General features: G+C 51.8%; 3 protein-coding genes across 14 annotated transcripts in view; 2 read left to right on the top strand and 1 right to left on the bottom strand.

Annotated features, from left to right (window-relative positions):
- The first annotated feature begins 145 nt into the window (after positions 1-145).
- DUOXA2 (dual oxidase maturation factor 2) lies at positions 146-3,942 on the top strand. Its single transcript, XM_033190265.1, has 6 exons — positions 146-572; positions 1,619-1,676; positions 1,954-2,088; positions 2,347-2,560; positions 2,925-3,139; positions 3,564-3,942. Exons 1-6 carry the CDS (start codon positions 426-428, stop codon positions 3,755-3,757), a joined length of 963 nt encoding a protein of 320 aa, XP_033046156.1. The 5' UTR covers positions 146-425; the 3' UTR covers positions 3,758-3,942.
- Positions 3,205-16,704, bottom strand: DUOXA1 (dual oxidase maturation factor 1). Of its 9 annotated transcripts, none has more exons than XM_033190259.1 (10): positions 15,069-15,194; positions 14,678-14,833; positions 14,426-14,544; positions 14,286-14,355; positions 8,696-8,871; positions 8,022-8,079; positions 6,922-7,056; positions 6,426-6,639; positions 5,939-6,156; positions 3,205-5,203 (listed from the first exon to the last, which is right to left on the bottom strand). In XM_033190259.1, the coding sequence occupies exons 5-10, from the start codon at positions 8,840-8,842 to the stop codon at positions 4,944-4,946; spliced, it is 1,032 nt and encodes a 343-aa protein (XP_033046150.1). In that variant the 5' UTR covers positions 8,843-8,871; positions 14,286-14,355; positions 14,426-14,544; positions 14,678-14,833; positions 15,069-15,194; the 3' UTR covers positions 3,205-4,943. The 9 variants fall into 9 exon arrangements, with proteins under 9 accessions (XP_033046150.1, XP_033046152.1, XP_033046151.1 ...); XM_033190261.1 differs by having other exon boundaries at positions 14,251-14,355; positions 14,454-14,544; XM_033190260.1 differs by having other exon boundaries at positions 14,454-14,544.
- Positions 15,206-16,919, top strand: part of DUOX1 (dual oxidase 1) — a 36,441-nt gene continuing 34,727 nt past the window's right edge. For 2 of the 4 annotated variants that reach the window (XM_033190250.1, XM_033190249.1), the window contains exons 1-2: positions 15,230-15,310; positions 16,696-16,872. The gene's annotated coding sequence lies outside the window, so the exon portion shown is untranslated. Of the gene's footprint in view, positions 15,311-16,695; positions 16,888-16,919 lie in introns of all 4 variants that reach the window. The other 2 variants (XM_033190248.1, XM_033190247.1) reach the window with 2 other exon arrangements.

The raw sequence follows: 16,919 nt of genomic DNA, 5'->3' as shown, positions 1-16,919 counted from the left end.
GGACCCAGGGCTCACCCTCCTGCTGTGGAGGTGGAGCCCTTATTTGCATAACCTCATCCCGCTCAGACCAGCCGCTGGGCTGGGACACCCCTGCGGCACGCCGCCCACGCTACTATAAAAGGGGTTCCGCGCGACTTCCAAACTCAGGGCGAACCCGCAGAACCAGGAAAGTAACGGCTACAGACAGTACGAAATAGTTTCGCTCGCGGGCTAGAACAACTCTGTTGGTACCAACCCCAGAGCGTTGAGAGCAGCCCACCTCCACGCTTCCTTAGCTGAGAGGTGCAGAACTCAGACTTCACCAGCCCACTGGATCCCGGCCTTGTACGCGAAGATACGCCAAGGACGCGCTCTCCCGCGTCCAGGTAGCCCCACCTTGCTGGCTTGCCTGCCCCTCTGCGTGCAGCTCGAGGCCGGCGTGCAGCATGACCCTGTGGAACGGCGTACTGCCTTTTTACCCCCAGCCCCGGCATGCCGCAGGCTTCAGCGTTCTACTGCTCATCGTTATTCTAGTGTTTTTGGCTTTAGCAGCAAGCTTCCTGCTCATCCTGCCGGGGATCCGTGGCCACTCGGTAAGGGTGTCCTCCTAGTTCAGGTAGAGTGGGGGAAGGCTTATGGGCAGATTGTCTCCTGAGGGACCCAGAACAGGTAAGACTGTACAAAAGCCTCCATGAATAGTCGAACTGAGGCTCAGGTGGAGCGAAGTCAGGAGTATAGTGCAGCAAGCACCCCTTTCCAAGGACAGGCACAGCTCCCCATCCAGGACATCCTGGAAAAGGACCCCAGCTGGGTCATTGGGAAGACTGCTGCAGAGAATGGGTGCTCAGTCCAGTCACTCTGAGGCAGAGTCTAGGCTTCATGTACTGGAGGGTCTCCCATCTCTCCCAGGACTAAAGCTGCACTCTCATCCCATCCCGTGGGTGATGACCTTCAGGCCGAAAGGACAGATGCCAGCAGCTCAGACTGTGGTGTTCCCCTTTGCACTGGGTTGAGACGCATGTGTACGGGTGCCCCATCCTAAAGACTGAGACTCCCACCTTGGATTTGAAGTTAGAGCCAACTGGGTGCATTGTCTTAGACTTTCTCCCTCTCCCAGAACCTAGGTTGTACATTTTTCAGTTCTGGTAGGACCCAGCTTTTCTGCATCTTAATCTGTGTTGGTTTCCCTGGACTGGTGCACCTAGGAGTATCTGCATTCCCACCTCCTCCACTTGGAGACCAGGCCCTGCAGCCTCCCTCTTCTGAGGGAGGTGACCCCTGCATGCCTAGCACTTCTGGACTCACTGAGCCTCACCAAGCAGTGACTGGACCAGAAGGCAGAACCAGGACCAGGCGCCAGACAGCTAGGGGAGTGAAGGTGGTGGAAGAGTGCCAGGGGGTGGGAGTAGGGGGAGGCACTGTTAGGGTATATGGGAAATGGGGCTAGGGAGGTGAAAGTGCATGGCCACAAAACATTAGAAATGCCAGTGGCCCAGAGGGACTTGCAGGAAAAGCTCGCCTGACATTAGTCTCAAAGGTCTGGATATAACTAAAGACCCAGGTGAAGTAGGGTCAAGGGTGGTCTTGGGGACTCTGGTTGGGCAGGGCTCAGGCCTGACCCGGGCGCCTATTCCTGCAGCGCTGGTTTTGGTTGGTGAGAGTTCTTCTCAGTCTGTTCATAGGCGCAGAAATCGTGGGTGAGTGTGTGGTGCAGCCCAAGGGGGGAGGACCAGGGTGACAAAGGAGGTGGGCAGAGGGCACCTGGGACAATAGGGAACTGGGTTTGGTTTTCTGCTCCTTCTTCCCACTCTCTAGCTCCTTCTAGGGCCCACTTTTTGGCCCTTACCATGCAACGACATTGGACCTCTAAGTCCCCATCTCTCTACAATGCCCCACCTCCCGTTACCACTCCCTAATTCCATTTTCCCACCCTCTTCCCCCGCCCACCGCCCCACCGTATGCCCTTCCCTACAGCTGTGCACTTCAGTGCAGAATGGTTCGTGGGTAGAGTGAACACCAACACATCCTACAAAGCCTTCAGTGCAGCGCGCATTACAGCCCGTGTCGGTCTGCTCGTGGGCCTGGAGGGCATTAATATTACACTCACAGGTGAGGGGGCTAGAGCTAAATGAACTCCTGGGGCTGGGAGATCCCCTGGTTAGAAGAGTGTGTCAGGGATAGCTGGAGGGCCTCTCACATTCCACAAGCTCAAATAGCTTGTGGTCCTCGTGGATTTGCGTTTTCTCCAACCACCACCGAACCCATTTCTCCCGCCGAGAGCGCCACACTCCCACTTTCCTGTCTGAATCCGCTTAGTTGCGAGGTCTCCGACCGCGCACAGCCCCAAGAGCCTGCTACACCCCGCAGGGACCCCAGTGCATCAGCTGAACGAGACCATTGACTACAACGAGCAGTTCACCTGGCATCTGAAAGAGAATTACGCCGCGGAGTACGCGAACGCGCTGGAGAAGGGGCTGCCGAACCCAGTGCTCTACCTGGCGGAGAAGTTCACACCGAGTAGCCCTTGCGGCCTGTACCACCAGTACCACCTGGCGGGACACTACGCCTCGGCCACGCTGTGGTAAGCGCTGGAGGGAAGGCTGTGTGCATGTGTGTGTGTGCCGGGAGCTGGGCCGTGTGAGTTGGAGGATGCAGACCTCGGAGGCACTGAGCAGCTGCAGCCAGACCCGACGCGCTCGGGGTGGGCATGACAGCCTCCGGGGTTAGAAGATCCACCAGGTCTGCACAGACCATCGGAATCCGGAGAGACTCCAGCCACCGCCTGGACCTCAGGAGCACGCTTCTCCCCCGGGGAATTCCCCTGCGCCGCAGCCATCCCAGCCCGTGGCTTTGGCGCTGGGGTAGGGACAAAGGGGCGCGAGGCTGTGGGAACTCCAGGGGCTGGGAGAAGCCTGTTCACGGCCCGTCCCCCCACTCCCTGGCAGGGTGGCGTTCTGCTTCTGGCTCCTCTCCAACGTGCTGCTCTCCACGCCGGCCCCGCTCTACGGAGGCCTGGCACTGCTGACCACCGGAGCCTTCGCGCTCTTCGGGATCTTCGCCTTGGCCTCCATCTCCAGCGTGCCGCTCTGCCCGCTCCGCCTAGGCTCCGCCGTGCTCACCGCTCAGTACGGCGCCGCCTTCTGGGTCACGCTGGCAACCGGTGAGGACCGAGGGAATGGGCCCCGGGGGCTAAGGGTGGGGACAGGATTGATACCCGGTGTGCACTTTCCAGTTTACAGAATGAATTCACATCTATTATCTGATTTGCCCCTCTCAATCGTTCACAGAAACAGGCACTGTTATGACCATTTTACAGATGAAAAGACGGGGTCTTAGAAGGGGTGGGTGTCTTGCCCTGTTTCATGTAATCCAGATTAGAGGTGTGTGTGGGGCCGGGGGAGGTAACACAAGGGTAGGCTCCAAAAGATTGAAGAGGGACCAGGCATGGTGGCTCAAGCCTGTAATGCCAGCACTTCGGGAGGTCAAGGCAGGAAGGTCGCTTGAGGCCAGGAGTTCGAGACCAGCCTAGGCAACATAGCCCTGACTCCACATGCCCTCCTTTCTATCGGTCCCCGCCGCCACAGGCATCCTGTGCCTCTTCCTCGGAGGGGCGGTGGTGAGTCTCCACTACGTTCGGCCCAGTGCTCTTCGCACCCTTCTGGACCAAAGCGCCAAGGACTGCAGCCAGGCGAAAGGGGGCTCACCTCTTATCCTCGGCAACCCACTGCACGAGCAGGCCGCGCTCCCGGACTTAAAATACATCACCACTAACCTGTGAGGGGGACCCAATCTGGACTCCTTCCCTGCCTTGGGACCTGGCAGGCCGGGAAGCAGGAGAGCTCCGGGAAGGGCACTGCGCGCTGCTGGCGGGAGGCCTCGGACATCCGGACATCCGCAGGCACCAGGGAAAGTCTCCTGGGGCGAGCTGTAAATAAACTTGTTTTTTCTTTTGTTTTTTAAAAACTTTTTTTTTCCCATTAATTTTCATGACTTCTCCGCTCCGGGATCGCACGCCCTCAGGAGCTTCGCTGGGCTGGAGACAGCGCAGTACACTCTCGGCTGTGCTGTGAAACCGGATTCTCTGCGTCTAGAGACTCCAGAGTAATAGGGGTGCCCTCTAGTGAGGCCAGAGGGACCCTACCAGAGACAGCATCTTTCTGAGCCACCCCAGGTGGACGTTAGGTGGCAGTGATGAGGCAGGTCACCCACTCCCCGTCCTGGACGCCACTCAGCTAGCCCAGCTGAGTGGGGTGGGAAGGAATAGCGTTTTGGAGTTGATTCACTAACTTCCCACCTGACTTCTTGTGAGGTGGTGTCTGAGGGCCAAGGCAGGTGTCAGCAAGGCATAGAAATATAAATCCCGAGATTCTTGGCAAGTCCTGCAATCTTATTTAGCAAATTTGGGAACTGAAGCTCAAAGAGAATGTGACATAGCTGGTTAATGTTAGACCTAGGATGAGAAGTTTGGTTTCCTCTCCTTTCCAGTGCTGTCTTTCATTGTACCAAGAGGCCACACAAGCTGGGGAAGTAAAGGAAGAACAAAAGGAACCCAGGAAAAAGGAAAACAAGAGGTGCCAAGGGATGAGAGGAAATCATAGGAGAATCATACGTAACCCCCACCCTGCCGGTGTTATGGGGGTGTAGTTAGGTTTCAGTGAATAGCATCTCGAAGAGGCAAGGCATCACGGAAAGGCTGGGTTGCTGTGCAGAGATGAGATAGCCCCTGCTTGGCCTTATCATGGCAACAAGCTTTGTGGACAGGTCCAGCATCTCTTCAGCCCCTTAGGGCTTTTTCGTTTTGTTTTGTAACATCAGTATGTACAGCCTCCTTTTTCTACTCCGTCTGTAGATTGGTGCTGGGGGTCTGGTACCAGCCACGCTGAGGGTAGTTCTGCTGGTTTTATGGGGCTCCAATGAGGTTTGGAGCCAGACTGGAAGTCCAGTGGCCTCCACGGGGAGGAATGTTATAGAGCACAGTCAGGATCTTCGGGGTGTGCCTCCTTACAGCATGCCTTGGTGGAGGAAGCCTCTGATAGGGGAATGTCCTGGGGCTCAGGACTGTCGGCCACAGACCGGTAGCGGGGGCTCAAGAGTCCACCTTCCTCAGGACTCCACTCCAGCATGGGGTCTTCATCCACACTCTGGTTGAAGAAAGCCTTCAGCCTGTGAGGCTGCATCCTGTGGGCCACCACCATAGCCAGGCCCAGCAGCACACACAGCAATCCTGGAGATGAGGGCAACAGTTGTCCACTTTAGTGCTAGTAACACCTCCGGAGGACATTTTCCCCTGGGAGTGTCAGAACAACTCTAAGGGAAGCCTGGAGCCCTGCTTCAGGGCAACTTGGGCTCAGAGAGGAGACTGGCTGAGGGGCATGTGGCTGGTGCAGCTCTGTTGTCCTGAGTTTGAGACTCCAAGCCCAGTGCTCCTTCTGTTATATCCCGGGAGAGAGAGAGAGAAAGAGGGAGAGAGAGAACTCCGAAAATAGGGAGAGAAAAGAAAAAAACCCTGGGGAAGGGCAGGGCACAGAGGAGGAGGCATGAGGAGGCACATGAGGGAGTAGACAGTGAGATAGGAGAGGAGAATAAGACTGCAGGACAATTTAGGGCTGTGTAAGGCAGGTCAGAGAAGGGTTTAAGAATGGGGACCCAGAGAAGGGTATTTGGAGGAAGCAAGAGGGGACAGGCGATTGGAAGATTTTAGAAGCCACTGGGTGAAGAGAGTTAGGGGATGACAGAGACAGAGAAGATACAAGGGAGTGGGCATCTCTGAGGAGGGAGGGGAAGTGGCGCTGGGGAGAGAAAATCTGGAGATAAGAGCTACAAGAGGATGGGGCTTTAAAGAGGGCAAAGCCATCCTGGCCCCCAGGAGCAGACCCTCAACTCTACCAATAGGATGCCCCCAGGCCCTCCCTCCCTGGGCTTGAGCCTTCCAGTGCTTGTCTTTAGGGCTGGGTCTTACCTGTGGTCAGTGTGATCCAGAAGGCAGGCCCATGGTGAGTATGCAGCACAGAAGCGCCCAGGTGCAGGGGACATGGCGGGGTGAGTGATGTGGCCATGGAGAAGAAGAGCAGAGCCAACAGCTGGAAGATGCCCGTGGCCAATAGCATGTAGCCACCGTATACCAGCACAGGCATGGAGAGCATCACATTGGCCAGCAGCCAGCAGAGGAATGCCACCCTGGAGAGCCAGGACCCAGTGAGGACTGGCCCGGGTACTTCTACCTGCTGGTGAACCTGGTCGGGCCCAGGTGGAGGCTCAGGGACCCGAGTGACCCAAAGATATGAGGCGGGGATTCCTTCCCACGGACTTCCCAAGGCAGCACTGTGGTGACTGGTGCCAGGCCGCCCCACCCGAGATACGCACAGGAGTGGAGGAGAGATGGGGAGAAACCCTGTTCCTGAATCTAGGCTGCCAGGGCCTCCACCCCGTCCCCTTCCCATCCTCACCACAGCATGGCCGAGGCGTAGTGCCCCGCCAGGTGGTACTGGCGGTACAGGCCACATGGGCTTCTTGGAGTGAACTTCTCGGCTAGGTACAGCACAGGGTCTGGCAGCCCCTTCTCCATAGCCTTTGTATACTCCTCAGCATAGTTCTCGCCCGGGCGCCAGGTGAACTCCTCATTGTAATTGATGGTCTCATTCAGCTGCTGCACGGGGGTCCCTGGGGCACAAGGCAGCTGTGCTCAGCAGGAACCCAAGGGCCAGAGTGGGGCCTAGGTAGGGACTCACTCACACTGGGCAGAGGGACAGGAAGTGATCTCAACTGAGAGAAGGCAGCTTCCAAGGCCCTGAACTTCCCTTCCTACCATGCCTCTGACCTCCCACCTCACATATCCTCCCAGCCCCAGTGCCAGACATCCTATAGCTCTTTGGACCACACCAAACATAGATCCCAAAGACAGCAAAGCCTTCCCCTCCCTCACAGGTAAGAGCCCTCCCTCACCTGTGAGCGTGATGTTGACTCCACCCAGCCCAACCTGCAGCCCAATATCAGCGCTGATCCACGCAGAACTGAAGGCCTTGTATGATGTGTTGGTGCTGACCTGGCCCACAGACCACTCCGAACTGAAATTCACAGCTGTGGTTGGGGAGTTGGACATATGGGAACTCAGAGAGGTCTAGGCATTACTAGGTTAGAGTCCAAAGGAGAACTACAAGGGGTCCATGTCTGTTTTGGTCACAACTGGATACTGGTTAACTAGCCAGGGTCTGGCTCATGGTAAGTCTGCCAACCATATGTGTGGGATTTCCCTTGGCCACATTCTGTTGACCTCTTCCCTCCCTTTCTCCCTGCTCTAGGGAGAGTCACTCAGGGAGCTGGGAAGGAAGCATGAACCTAAGCCATGCCAGGCAAGGCAAAAGCAGATAGCTTCAACACAGACTTTCTTTAAGACAGAGTCTTGCTCTGTCTCCCAGGCTGGAGTGCAATGGCATGATCTCAGCTCACTGCAACCTCTGCCTCCCGGGTTCAAGCAATTCTCCTGCCTCAGCCTCCCGAGTAGCTGGGATTACAGGTGCCTGCCATCATGCCCAGCTAATTTTTGCATTTTTAGTAGAGATGGGGTTTCACTATGTTGGCAGGCTGATCTTGAACTCCTGACCTCAGGTGGTCTACCCGCCTCAGCCTCCCAAAGTGCTAGGATTCCAGGCATGAGCCACCGTGCCTGGCCTCACGGAGACTTTTATCTCTCCTATTTGCCTAATCACCAAACCAAAGCAAACCGCCCTTTCCCATTTCCTCCCTTCCTGTCTGGGGCCCTCTCCCCACAGACATTCATTTTGACCTCCTTTCCCCACCCCGAATAAAAGCGTTAGGAAGGTTGAGGAGATGCATCCAGTTTGTTTCCCAGGGTGACACTTCTCCAGGCAAGGGTAAGAGTGAGGAGATAAGGCCATGGTGACAGAGGCGTATGGGCAGGGTCTGGAAGCCACCTTGAAGCAAGGGCCCACCGCTGTGGGAGAAACAAGGAGAAGAGAGGCAGGCTGCTGAGGGAGTTGAAGGGATGGAGGCAGCTGCCCAAGTCAGTTACACTTCGCACTCACCCAGGATCGCAGCCCCGATGAATAAGCCGGTCACCACCCGCAGCAGCCAGAACAGCCTCTGAGTCGCAAGGTGGGTGGGTTAAGTAAGGAGTGCCCTCCTTCCACATCTACCCTTCCTGTTTCCAGACTTGGGGGAGGGATGGGAATTTTAAAGCTGAGATCACTTGGTCAATTGAAATCAGGGTGTCTGGCACATAAGTGCTTATTTATTTATTTATTTATTTATTAGAGACAGGATCTCACTCTGTTGCCCAGGCTGGAGTGCAGTGATGTGATCTCTAATCACTGCGGTCACTCAAGTGATCCTCCCACCTCAGCCCCCCAAGTATCTGGGACTACAGATGCACACCACGATGCCCAGCTAATTTTTTTTTTTTTTAAGAGATGAGGGCTATACTATAAACCCAGGCTGGCCTCGAACTCCTAGCCTCAAGCAATCCTCCCACCTCAGCCTCCCAAAGTGCTGGGATTACAGGCATGAGCCACCATGCAGCACCAGTGCTCAATAAAAACTGTTGAATCAATGAATGGGGGACTCTCTGCCTGGGATGGTGGTGATGCTTTCTTCACACTGGGGTCTCCTTCCTTAGCCTGGTTGTAGTCAGAGACTCTGGACTCCTCAGCCTGAGGCTGAGGTCTCTCTGGGCTGGGTTCTCCAGGACTGGGTTTCTCACCGTCTTTCCCCGAATGCCAGGCAGGATGACGATGAAAGTGGCCAGTGCAGTCAGAAAGATCATGATGATGGTGGCCGAAGTGGCGTCCATTGGGAAGGTTGGCTTGGGGCCGGCATAGAAGGGGAACGTGTGTCCCAAAGCAGCCATCTTGGTGAGGTTGTGCAGGGGAGGCGATGCTGTACAACAACAATAGACATTTATTGCATGCCCTCAATGCAGCTGGCACTGTTTTTAGTGCTGGAGATACAGCACAGAATGAGCCACACTAGGTTCCTCTTCTCTGGAGCTCACATTTTGTGCATCATCAGACTCTGCTATTACTGCCATTCCACTGCCGCTCAGCCATCCATCTCCCCATCTTTTAGGTGACAGAATGAGGGTCTTTGCATCAGTCTCTGTTGCCCCATTCTCCTCTCCTAACCCCCAGGTTCCATAAATCAGTGCTACCACCACCCTTGAGGCTTCTCTGTTTCTTCTGGGTCTGTCTCAAGAAATAAAATTCTCTTCTCTCTCCTTCAGGCCCCTAGCACAGATAGATCACAGAACATAAAAGGAGCTATATTTACTATCAGGTGAAGGCATAAGGTGAAAGATAGTACAGATTACAAAAAGATTGGCTTTCTTCCTCAGTCCCCAAAGGAACAAAGGCCAGGCAGCTCTATGCTGAGTATATAATCCAGCCACATCATCAGAGGACTGAGTTCCAGACCTGGCACTGCCCACACAGGTCTGTCCAGCTTTCTCAAGCACCCTGGCTCTTGTTCCGGTAACTGCAGAACAGTTGAGCTTCACTGAGTTCACCTAAATAAGCACTGAAGGGGCACCTATCCTCTATCAGGCAGTGCTGGGGCCAGATGTCCTTCTATTTCACAGATTACCAATATTGGCCCTTCTCTTTGATTCCAATTCCCAGGCCAAGTTTCAGCTCAAACCCTAGCTGTGGTCTTCTCTGCTTGTCCCCTGATCTGAGAACTTGTTTGACTCTTATTTGTTCCTCTGCAGGATATTGGGAAAATGGTACCTGAACTTAATGTGTTTAGTTAAATCTCAGACAGAATGCATTGCATGACACACTACTATTTAGCACAAATAAAGGGGGAAAAAAGTCTTGCCCATTAAACCATGGCCACCATTGCTGGTGAGGTATACCTAATTTCAGAGATGTCAAAATGTGGAAAGAAAAAAAAAAAGCATCTTAGAGTCAATGATCCCAGTTTTCCTCGTTTCCTGCAGTGTGATCTGTACCGGGCTTTCAGTTTGCCCAGAAGGCTCCATAATTTAGTCTGACCACACATTGTCTTATTAAATGTTATAATGAAAGAATGAGCTTGGGAGTCAAGTAGCTCCAAAAGGTTTGAATTCTGCCTCTGCTTCTTGCAAGTGACTTGACCTCTACAGACACCCAGTTTTATTAAAAATTTGAGATAATAATGTCTATCTTGTAAGCATCATTGTGAGCATGAAATGAGATTGTGTATATAAAGTGCTAAGAATAGTACTGGAAACAAATAAGCTCCCAAGTTGGGAAGGAGGGGGCATTTCATTACTCCATTTATCTCTTTCTCCAATCTTTCTTTTTTTAAGTAAATAAAAAACAGAGTACATTTAAATTTTTTATTAAGTTCTTAAGCTTTGTAGTGTTTTTTGTTTGTTTGAGACAGAGTCTTGCTTTGTCACCCAGGCTGGAGTACAGTGGCACGATCTTGGTTCACTGCAACCTCCGCCTCCGAGAATCAAGCAATTCTCATGCCTCAGTCACCTGAGTAGCTGGGATTACAGGTGCGTGCCATCACACCCAGCTAATTTTTAAGTTTTTTTTTAGCAGAAACAGATTTTGCCATGTTGGCCAGGCTGGTCTTGAACTCCTGACCTCAAGCAATCCACCCTCCTTGGCCTCCCAAAGTGCTGGGGATTACAGGCATAAACCACTGTGCCTTGCCTCTCCAATCTTTTTTGAAGAGAACTCTGAGCTGGAATCCATTCTGGGACTAGTTTCAGTTCTTTACTAATATTGTGATATCGGACAGGTAAGCAACAACTTCTTGAGTCCCTGGTTTCTTCATCTGTAAATGGATTTCATAATCTCCAGGTCCCTTTTAGTTCCAATGCTGGGATTCTCCTAATATGCTCTAGCTCCCAGCCTTCCTCTCTCCTTCTAAGCTGGCCACCTTCTTGTGCTGTCTGTGGGAGTAGCATGGTGTCAGCCAAAGAGACAGAAAGACAGTTTTAACTTCTAATCCTGTCTTTTGGGCAAGTGACTTAACCCTTGAGTGTCAGTTTTAACACGAACTTTTTTGCTTTTTCTTAACTACTCAAGTCTCCCATCCCTGAGGAATAGGCGTCTCTCTTCTCTCCTATTCTGCGAATCCATCCTCCTGGGCTCTAGCCATTCATGCCTGCCTTCTCCATCACCTTTATCATCCGTTGTCCCCCTTCCCTTCATACCATCCTGCTTCTTTTTCTCTGCTGGCTCCTTCTCTCAAGGGTACACTGAAATTTTTCCCACCTTAAGAACACACAGAGAAAGAACCTTCTCCCTTGATCTTCTTGGTCCCCTCCAGCTACCATCCTATTTCACTCTATTCCTGTCACAGCCAGGCTTTTGAAAAAAACAGTGTATATTGGCATTTCCACGGCCTTATCTCTTCAACCTATCAGAGTCTTGACTTTTCCTCCTCCCTGTCTTCTCCATCAGGTCACTAAGTGTTAAATCCAAGGGGCAGTTTTCACTTTTCATGCTTCTTGACCTCTCTGTGGTATTCGACACTGCAGACCATGTCCCTTTTCCTCAAACTTTATCTCCTTGCACTTCCATCACACCATGTTCTCCAGGGACTCCTGCTTTTGGCTATCTCTTTGTGGCTCCTCTACTAGTTCTTTTTCCTCCTTGTTAAATGTTGATGCTCCCCAGGAATCTGTGGTGGCTCTCTTCTTTCAGCAGTATTCCCGATTCCCTGGGCAATCTCATCCATTCCCATGGCTGATGGTTCTCAAATGTCTTCAGGTAGCCCTCCTACCTGAGCTCCAAACTCAAAAGGGCCAATCACCCTGTGGACATTTTCACTTGGATGTTCCCTTGATGCCTCAAATTTAACAGCCCCTCAAACGGAATTCATTGTCTCTGCCCTGCTTTTTATTTTACTGTCTTTGTATGTTTGGCAACATCACCACTGGTCAATCAAATAAGCCAGACACCTGAACCATCTTACCTCCTAAATATTTCTTGAAACTATCCATGCATTTCCTTCTGTACTGCCTCTGCCCTAACCCAGGCTCATCCTCTCTTACCTGGTTCCAGAATCATTTTTTTCTACTAAGCAAATATAATCATTTCACTTCTCTGCTCTGGCTAAAATCTCATCTTCTTCCTATCCCATATAAAGTGCTTTATAACCTGGTCCCACCTATACTCTCTCCATCTTTTGCCCAGCCTAATTTATAGCCATACTGAATGGCCTCTCTCCCTGAATCTGACATGCTCTTTCAAGCCTTCAGTACCTTTGGATATGCTATTTCCTCTGCCTGGAATGCGCTCACTCTCTTGGCAAATGCCTTTTCACCCTTCAAGTCTCAGCTTGTGTCACCTCCTCTGTGAAGTTTCCTCTGATGCCACTGGGCCAATGTAGAGGTTCCCACTTGGAACATTCTGATTGCATTTTGAACATGCCTTCATGATAACAATGATTACATTGTACTCTAATTGTCTGAACATCTGTCTCCCAATTAGACTGTAATCTCCTTGAGGGCAGAGATTTAATCTTTCCATCTTTGCATCCCCTGCATGTAGAGTATACTAATCAGTCTCTGGATCAAATGAATAAATATAAGTTCCTCTCCCCATAGGTGACTTCTTCTGATTTTGCACACAAGGGGGAGCTATGCTCCCTTATTGCCCTGCCCTATACTTATAAGTCAATATTAACTGAGTATCACCAATACAGAGCTAAGGACTGGGCACAAAAGGATTTGACTAACTCTGTCAACTTTTAGTAATTTCTCAAAATTCTCAGAAAGCCTCTTCCAATAGTTAGAGTCTCCAAGACTAACAAAGACCCAGAAACAAATTTTCATGTTTAATTGAATCAGAAACATACATCTCAATCTTAGCTGACACAAGTAACTAAGAATTCATGAATTAAATTCTTCTATAAAATATGTGATAGTGATATTTATTTTAAAGCAGATGTTCACTGACCTAAGAATTCTTTATTTATGACATTTAGACTGAAGCTACTATATTTTTAAATAAAAGTCCATAGGAGGAAGGCCTATAAAATGTAAAATATGTTGGCTAATAAGATAGGAAGATAAAGTGAGGCTAACAGCAAGAACATGTGTTATATGCTGGAATTCAAAAAGGAGTATTTTTAACATATGTGAATAAGAGATAATATAATGTATTTTGGTCAGGTTTAAATATTATTCCTGCATTTATTTTAAAGGGAGGTTATAAAAAAATTTACAAGAATGTTTCATCTCCATTAACATATGCTTAAAATAAACACTAACAAAAGGCTTTTTGTATTTTAAGTATAGAAGAACAATGTTAACTTATTTCCAATTCTCCAAAATGTCATATTTAGGCCAGGAGCGGTGGCTCATGCTTGTAATCCCAACACTTTGGGAGGCTGAGGCGGGTGGATCATGAGGTCAGGAGATTGAGACCACAGTGAAACCCCACCTCTATTTTAAAAAAATACAAAATGTCATATTTATTAAAGATGACAGAAGCGAAAAGACCACTGGTAAATGAAATTTGCCTTTCTGAATTTCTTCTTGTTCAGTTTCAAAATTTAGGTCCTCCTTTATTTGCATTGCCTAATTTAAAGTTAATTTTTCATGACCCTGACCCTAATTTGGTTTTCATTATTAACCTAACAGGGCTTATGCATGAAGAGGTGGGAGTGAAATGAGAAGACCCCACACCCAGCAGTCCTGCTTTTCCTACAAAGCTTCTTTCCCTGGGGAACATCTTTCTTCCTGGCTTGTCAAGTAACGTCTGACAGTAGAATTAGTTGTAATGTGAGAAAATCTCTTATCAATATTAACTTGACCCACTCTTCCCCTACCTCACCACCATGACTAGGATGTATGCACTGTGTACATTGATATAAATTATAAATAAGCAGACACAAGATAGTCAAACATACACCTACAAATTTAGATAAACAGAGACACAGACACAAAAACCACCCAGACTCTGTCCTTCTCAGTAATATAGATACCTGTGTGACTTCATCAGAGGCCCGTGTGACAAAATTGGGATGCTTTCTCATGGGGTGGGGGGAGCTCCCCATACTTTAGGGTCCTCCTTTCTCACCTGGCCTAGGGAGGAGCAGGAACTATCCTCCCTTTCTGGGCTCCCTTTATGTACTGAAGACTTCATTATGCTCAATCTTATTATAGACACAGTTACCCAATCCTTACCTACCACAGGTTGAAGTGGAGTTCCTATGTGTGTATAAGGGGTGAGTAAAACATAAAGTTACAATCTTTAAGAAAACTCAGCCTAGAACAACCTCCAGCCTTCATCATTCAAAACCACTGTTCCCTACCTTCCCCTGTGCGTGTGGCCGCCTGCGCTTCTCACCTTCTCCCGTGGAACCTCACTCGAAGCGCCCCCGGGGATGTGAGTAAAGAGGGAACCAGGTCCCGACGTTCTGTGAACAAACACGCGACCTTACTCTCAGTGGGGGCTCCTGTCCGACCCCCACTCCTCTCCTAACTCACGTAAGGACCCGGCTGTGACCGGACAAACCGGGTCTGGAGTGCTTCCAGTCACTCTTCAAGTCACTCCCAAACTTCTCAGACTGCACTGAGGCTCTGCGGCGCCGCCTCCCTCTCCCGGCCTAGTACAGAACAGGCTGGGTTCGCCAGGACCGTAGTGCCGGGGTCTGCCAGCTCCGAAGCAGTCCCTCCAATCCCCCTCCTCCTCTGCGCCCCCCACCCATACGCAGCAATCCCAGCAGCTCCAGCGCAAACCTAGAGATGCAGTTCCGGGTCTGGCGGGGCGCGGGCGCGGCTCGCAGGGCGGTGGGACCCCCGAGATCTCACGAGGATCCCCGGAGGGACACGTGACCCCAGGCTCTTAGAGGGGTTTGGATCGGATGGGTGACTTGCTTTGACGCCTGGCCTGGTCTGTGGGCGGCAGGTGATCGATGGTCTTGGACTTGGAGCCCAGACCCGACGGTGTCGAGAGGATTTGAGGAGAGTCTCCCCTCCCCATACCCTCTCCGCCTCCCACCCTCTCCCCAGCCGCGTGGGACTTGTGAAGGCGGACTTGCTTTTTTCGCCGCCCACACATGCGCACTAGCCGGGCCTTTAGCACCGACGAATATCTCTACCGGCGCCCCGCGAGCCCTCGCCGTCTCACCTCGCGCCCTGCGGTCCCCTGGAAGCACCTCCGCGGGTTCCGCGGCGCCAGCCTCCATCCCGCCTCACTGAGCCCCGCCCTATGGCTGAGCCGGGCCGCGCCGTCGCTTCCACACCCCCAGCCCCGCCCGTCCCGGCGCAGAGTTGGAGAGGCACTGGACGAGAGAGGGCTCCGCGGGCCCAGCTGGGAGCCAGGCCGGGGCCAAGTTGCAGTCCCGGGCTCCGGTGACGCCGTGGCCGCAGGTCAGATCGGGGAGGGTTTTCCCGGCCCGCGGGCCTGGGCGCTCCAGGGGAGGGAGCAGCAAGGGCAGGGTGGGTGAGGGAGCCGCCGCCCCTCCACGTTATGGAAGGAAGGGGAATGCTAGCCCCTTGCGCCTCCGATCTTATCTTAAGGCTAAAACGGGCCCTGTTAGGGCCTGTCCTCTGCCCAATCAAGGTTTCGAGAGACTGCGTTCTTTGGGACCTGGGAATGTTGGGTGGCCTAGTTTGCCTGGGCCTACGGGTTCTTCTCCTGGCACCAGCAAAACATACCAGGGAAGGAGCTTTGGGCTTTAGGATCCAAGCTTTCCCCCTCAGCCCTCCCTTGGGACCAAGATGGCCTTGAACCATCTTCCTCCCACCTCAGGGCCACCAGGGTCACCACTCTAGGGCTTCAGGCTGGAAAAGCGGCCATGTGGGGCAAGAACAGGCAGGCCTGTGTTCTCTCTCTGGTTCTGCCGCTGGCTCTGCCTGGGGCTTCACTGCCCTGTCCTGGGGTTGTGCCTTCCTGTCAAGGTTGTTGAGAAGTTACTGCCCCGTCGTTGTGTAAATCATTAAGGGCAACCCACCCACAAGGAGTGGTGATTAAGCATGTCCACCTTCTTCTTCAGCTCATCCCCACACAGCCTGGTCTGAAAGCCCATTTCATGCCCTTAAGGGCTGAGTGGTACATTAGCGTTGGGGCCCAGGATCCTGAAGACATGGTGGCGGGGCCCGGGGGTGGGGGTTAAGGATATCTTGGGATCAGGGAAGGACCGCTGTGGCTACTTCAGTATATCCAGCTTTACAGTTTCAACCATCCAGAGCCCAGCTCTTCACTCACTATTAAAAGGCCATCACCTGGACAGAGTCTGTGAAATGCAGCAGGTGATACTGAGCTTTCCAGTTATGGCAGGGCCTAGGTTTTTTCATTTAATAGGAGATGGAGTAGGGATGAGGTCACTCCCTGGGTTCTCTCCTCTAGACAACCCATCCAGGAACCCTGATGTTTGGCTGGGGATGAGGCTTTCCCTGAGCTCCTTTCTTCGTCTATCCTATCCCCAATCTCCAGGTTGCCTTTAGGAGGTCTTCACTGGCTTTAGGTACTCCTTGCTCCACTCAGGAGTCCCAGCCTGAGTCCTCTGCTGCCTCTGTTTCCCTGTTGACTCTGGGTAGAGAGAGAGAGCAGGAAGCTTGCACTAAATACATGAGCACCTGGTAGAGCATCCCTTCTGGATCCAACCAGAGGAGCCAAGCTCCCGCCTACCCTCTCTATATCACATTTGCACAACACCTGTCACTTTTTGTGCTTTGAATTCAACCTCATTCTCACATCTGATTCTGGCAACCACGCTGAGAAGTAAACAGTTCAGGCATATTTGCTCCCATAGCTGGAAGAGGATACCAAGGATCAGATTGGAGAAGTGATTTATCTAAGATCCCACAATGGACTGGGAGCAGCACTGAGACCTCAGTCTAGTCTCCTGATTCCCAACCAGGGCTCTGTACAAGGAACACACTCTGTGGAGTGCTGGGCCAAAGCAGGGTTTTCCAACTAATCTTAGAAGGTAAAGTCCATGAAGGTATGTACCAGGGATTTCTGTTTGTTTTGTTC

The sequence above is a fragment of the Trachypithecus francoisi genome, unplaced genomic scaffold (assembly GCF_009764315.1).
Source record: "Trachypithecus francoisi isolate TF-2019V2 unplaced genomic scaffold, Tfra_2.0 Lachesis_group3, whole genome shotgun sequence".
In the NCBI taxonomy this organism is placed as follows: Eukaryota; Metazoa; Chordata; class Mammalia; order Primates; family Cercopithecidae; genus Trachypithecus; species Trachypithecus francoisi.
This window is presented reverse-complemented; position numbering and strand designations above follow the sequence as displayed.

What these genes read in the sequence shown, in the direction of transcription:
- DUOXA2 (XM_033190265.1), top strand. Translation starts at nt 426, where the DNA reads ATGACCCTGTGGAACGGCGTACTGCCTTTTTACCCCCAGCCCCGGCAT. An exon ending in CATAGGCGCAGAAATCGTGG is followed by an intron (nt 1,677 to 1,953) that starts GTGAGTGTGTGG and finishes CCTTCCCTACAG; the next exon opens with CTGTGCACTTCAGTGCAGAA. An exon ending in TACGCCTCGGCCACGCTGTG is followed by an intron (nt 2,561 to 2,924) that starts GTAAGCGCTGGA and finishes ACTCCCTGGCAG; the next exon opens with GGTGGCGTTCTGCTTCTGGC.
- DUOXA1 (XM_033190254.1), bottom strand. Translation starts at nt 15,676, where the DNA reads ATGGTTCAAGGCCATCTTGGTCCCAAGGGAGGGCTGAGGGGGAAAGCT. An exon ending in GGCCACACGCACAGGGGAAG is followed by an intron (nt 8,872 to 14,250) that starts GTAGGGAACAGT and finishes GTTGTTGTACAG; the next exon opens with CATCGCCTCCCCTGCACAAC. An exon ending in TACGCCTCGGCCATGCTGTG is followed by an intron (nt 6,157 to 6,425) that starts GTGAGGATGGGA and finishes CTGGCTCTCCAG; the next exon opens with GGTGGCATTCCTCTGCTGGC.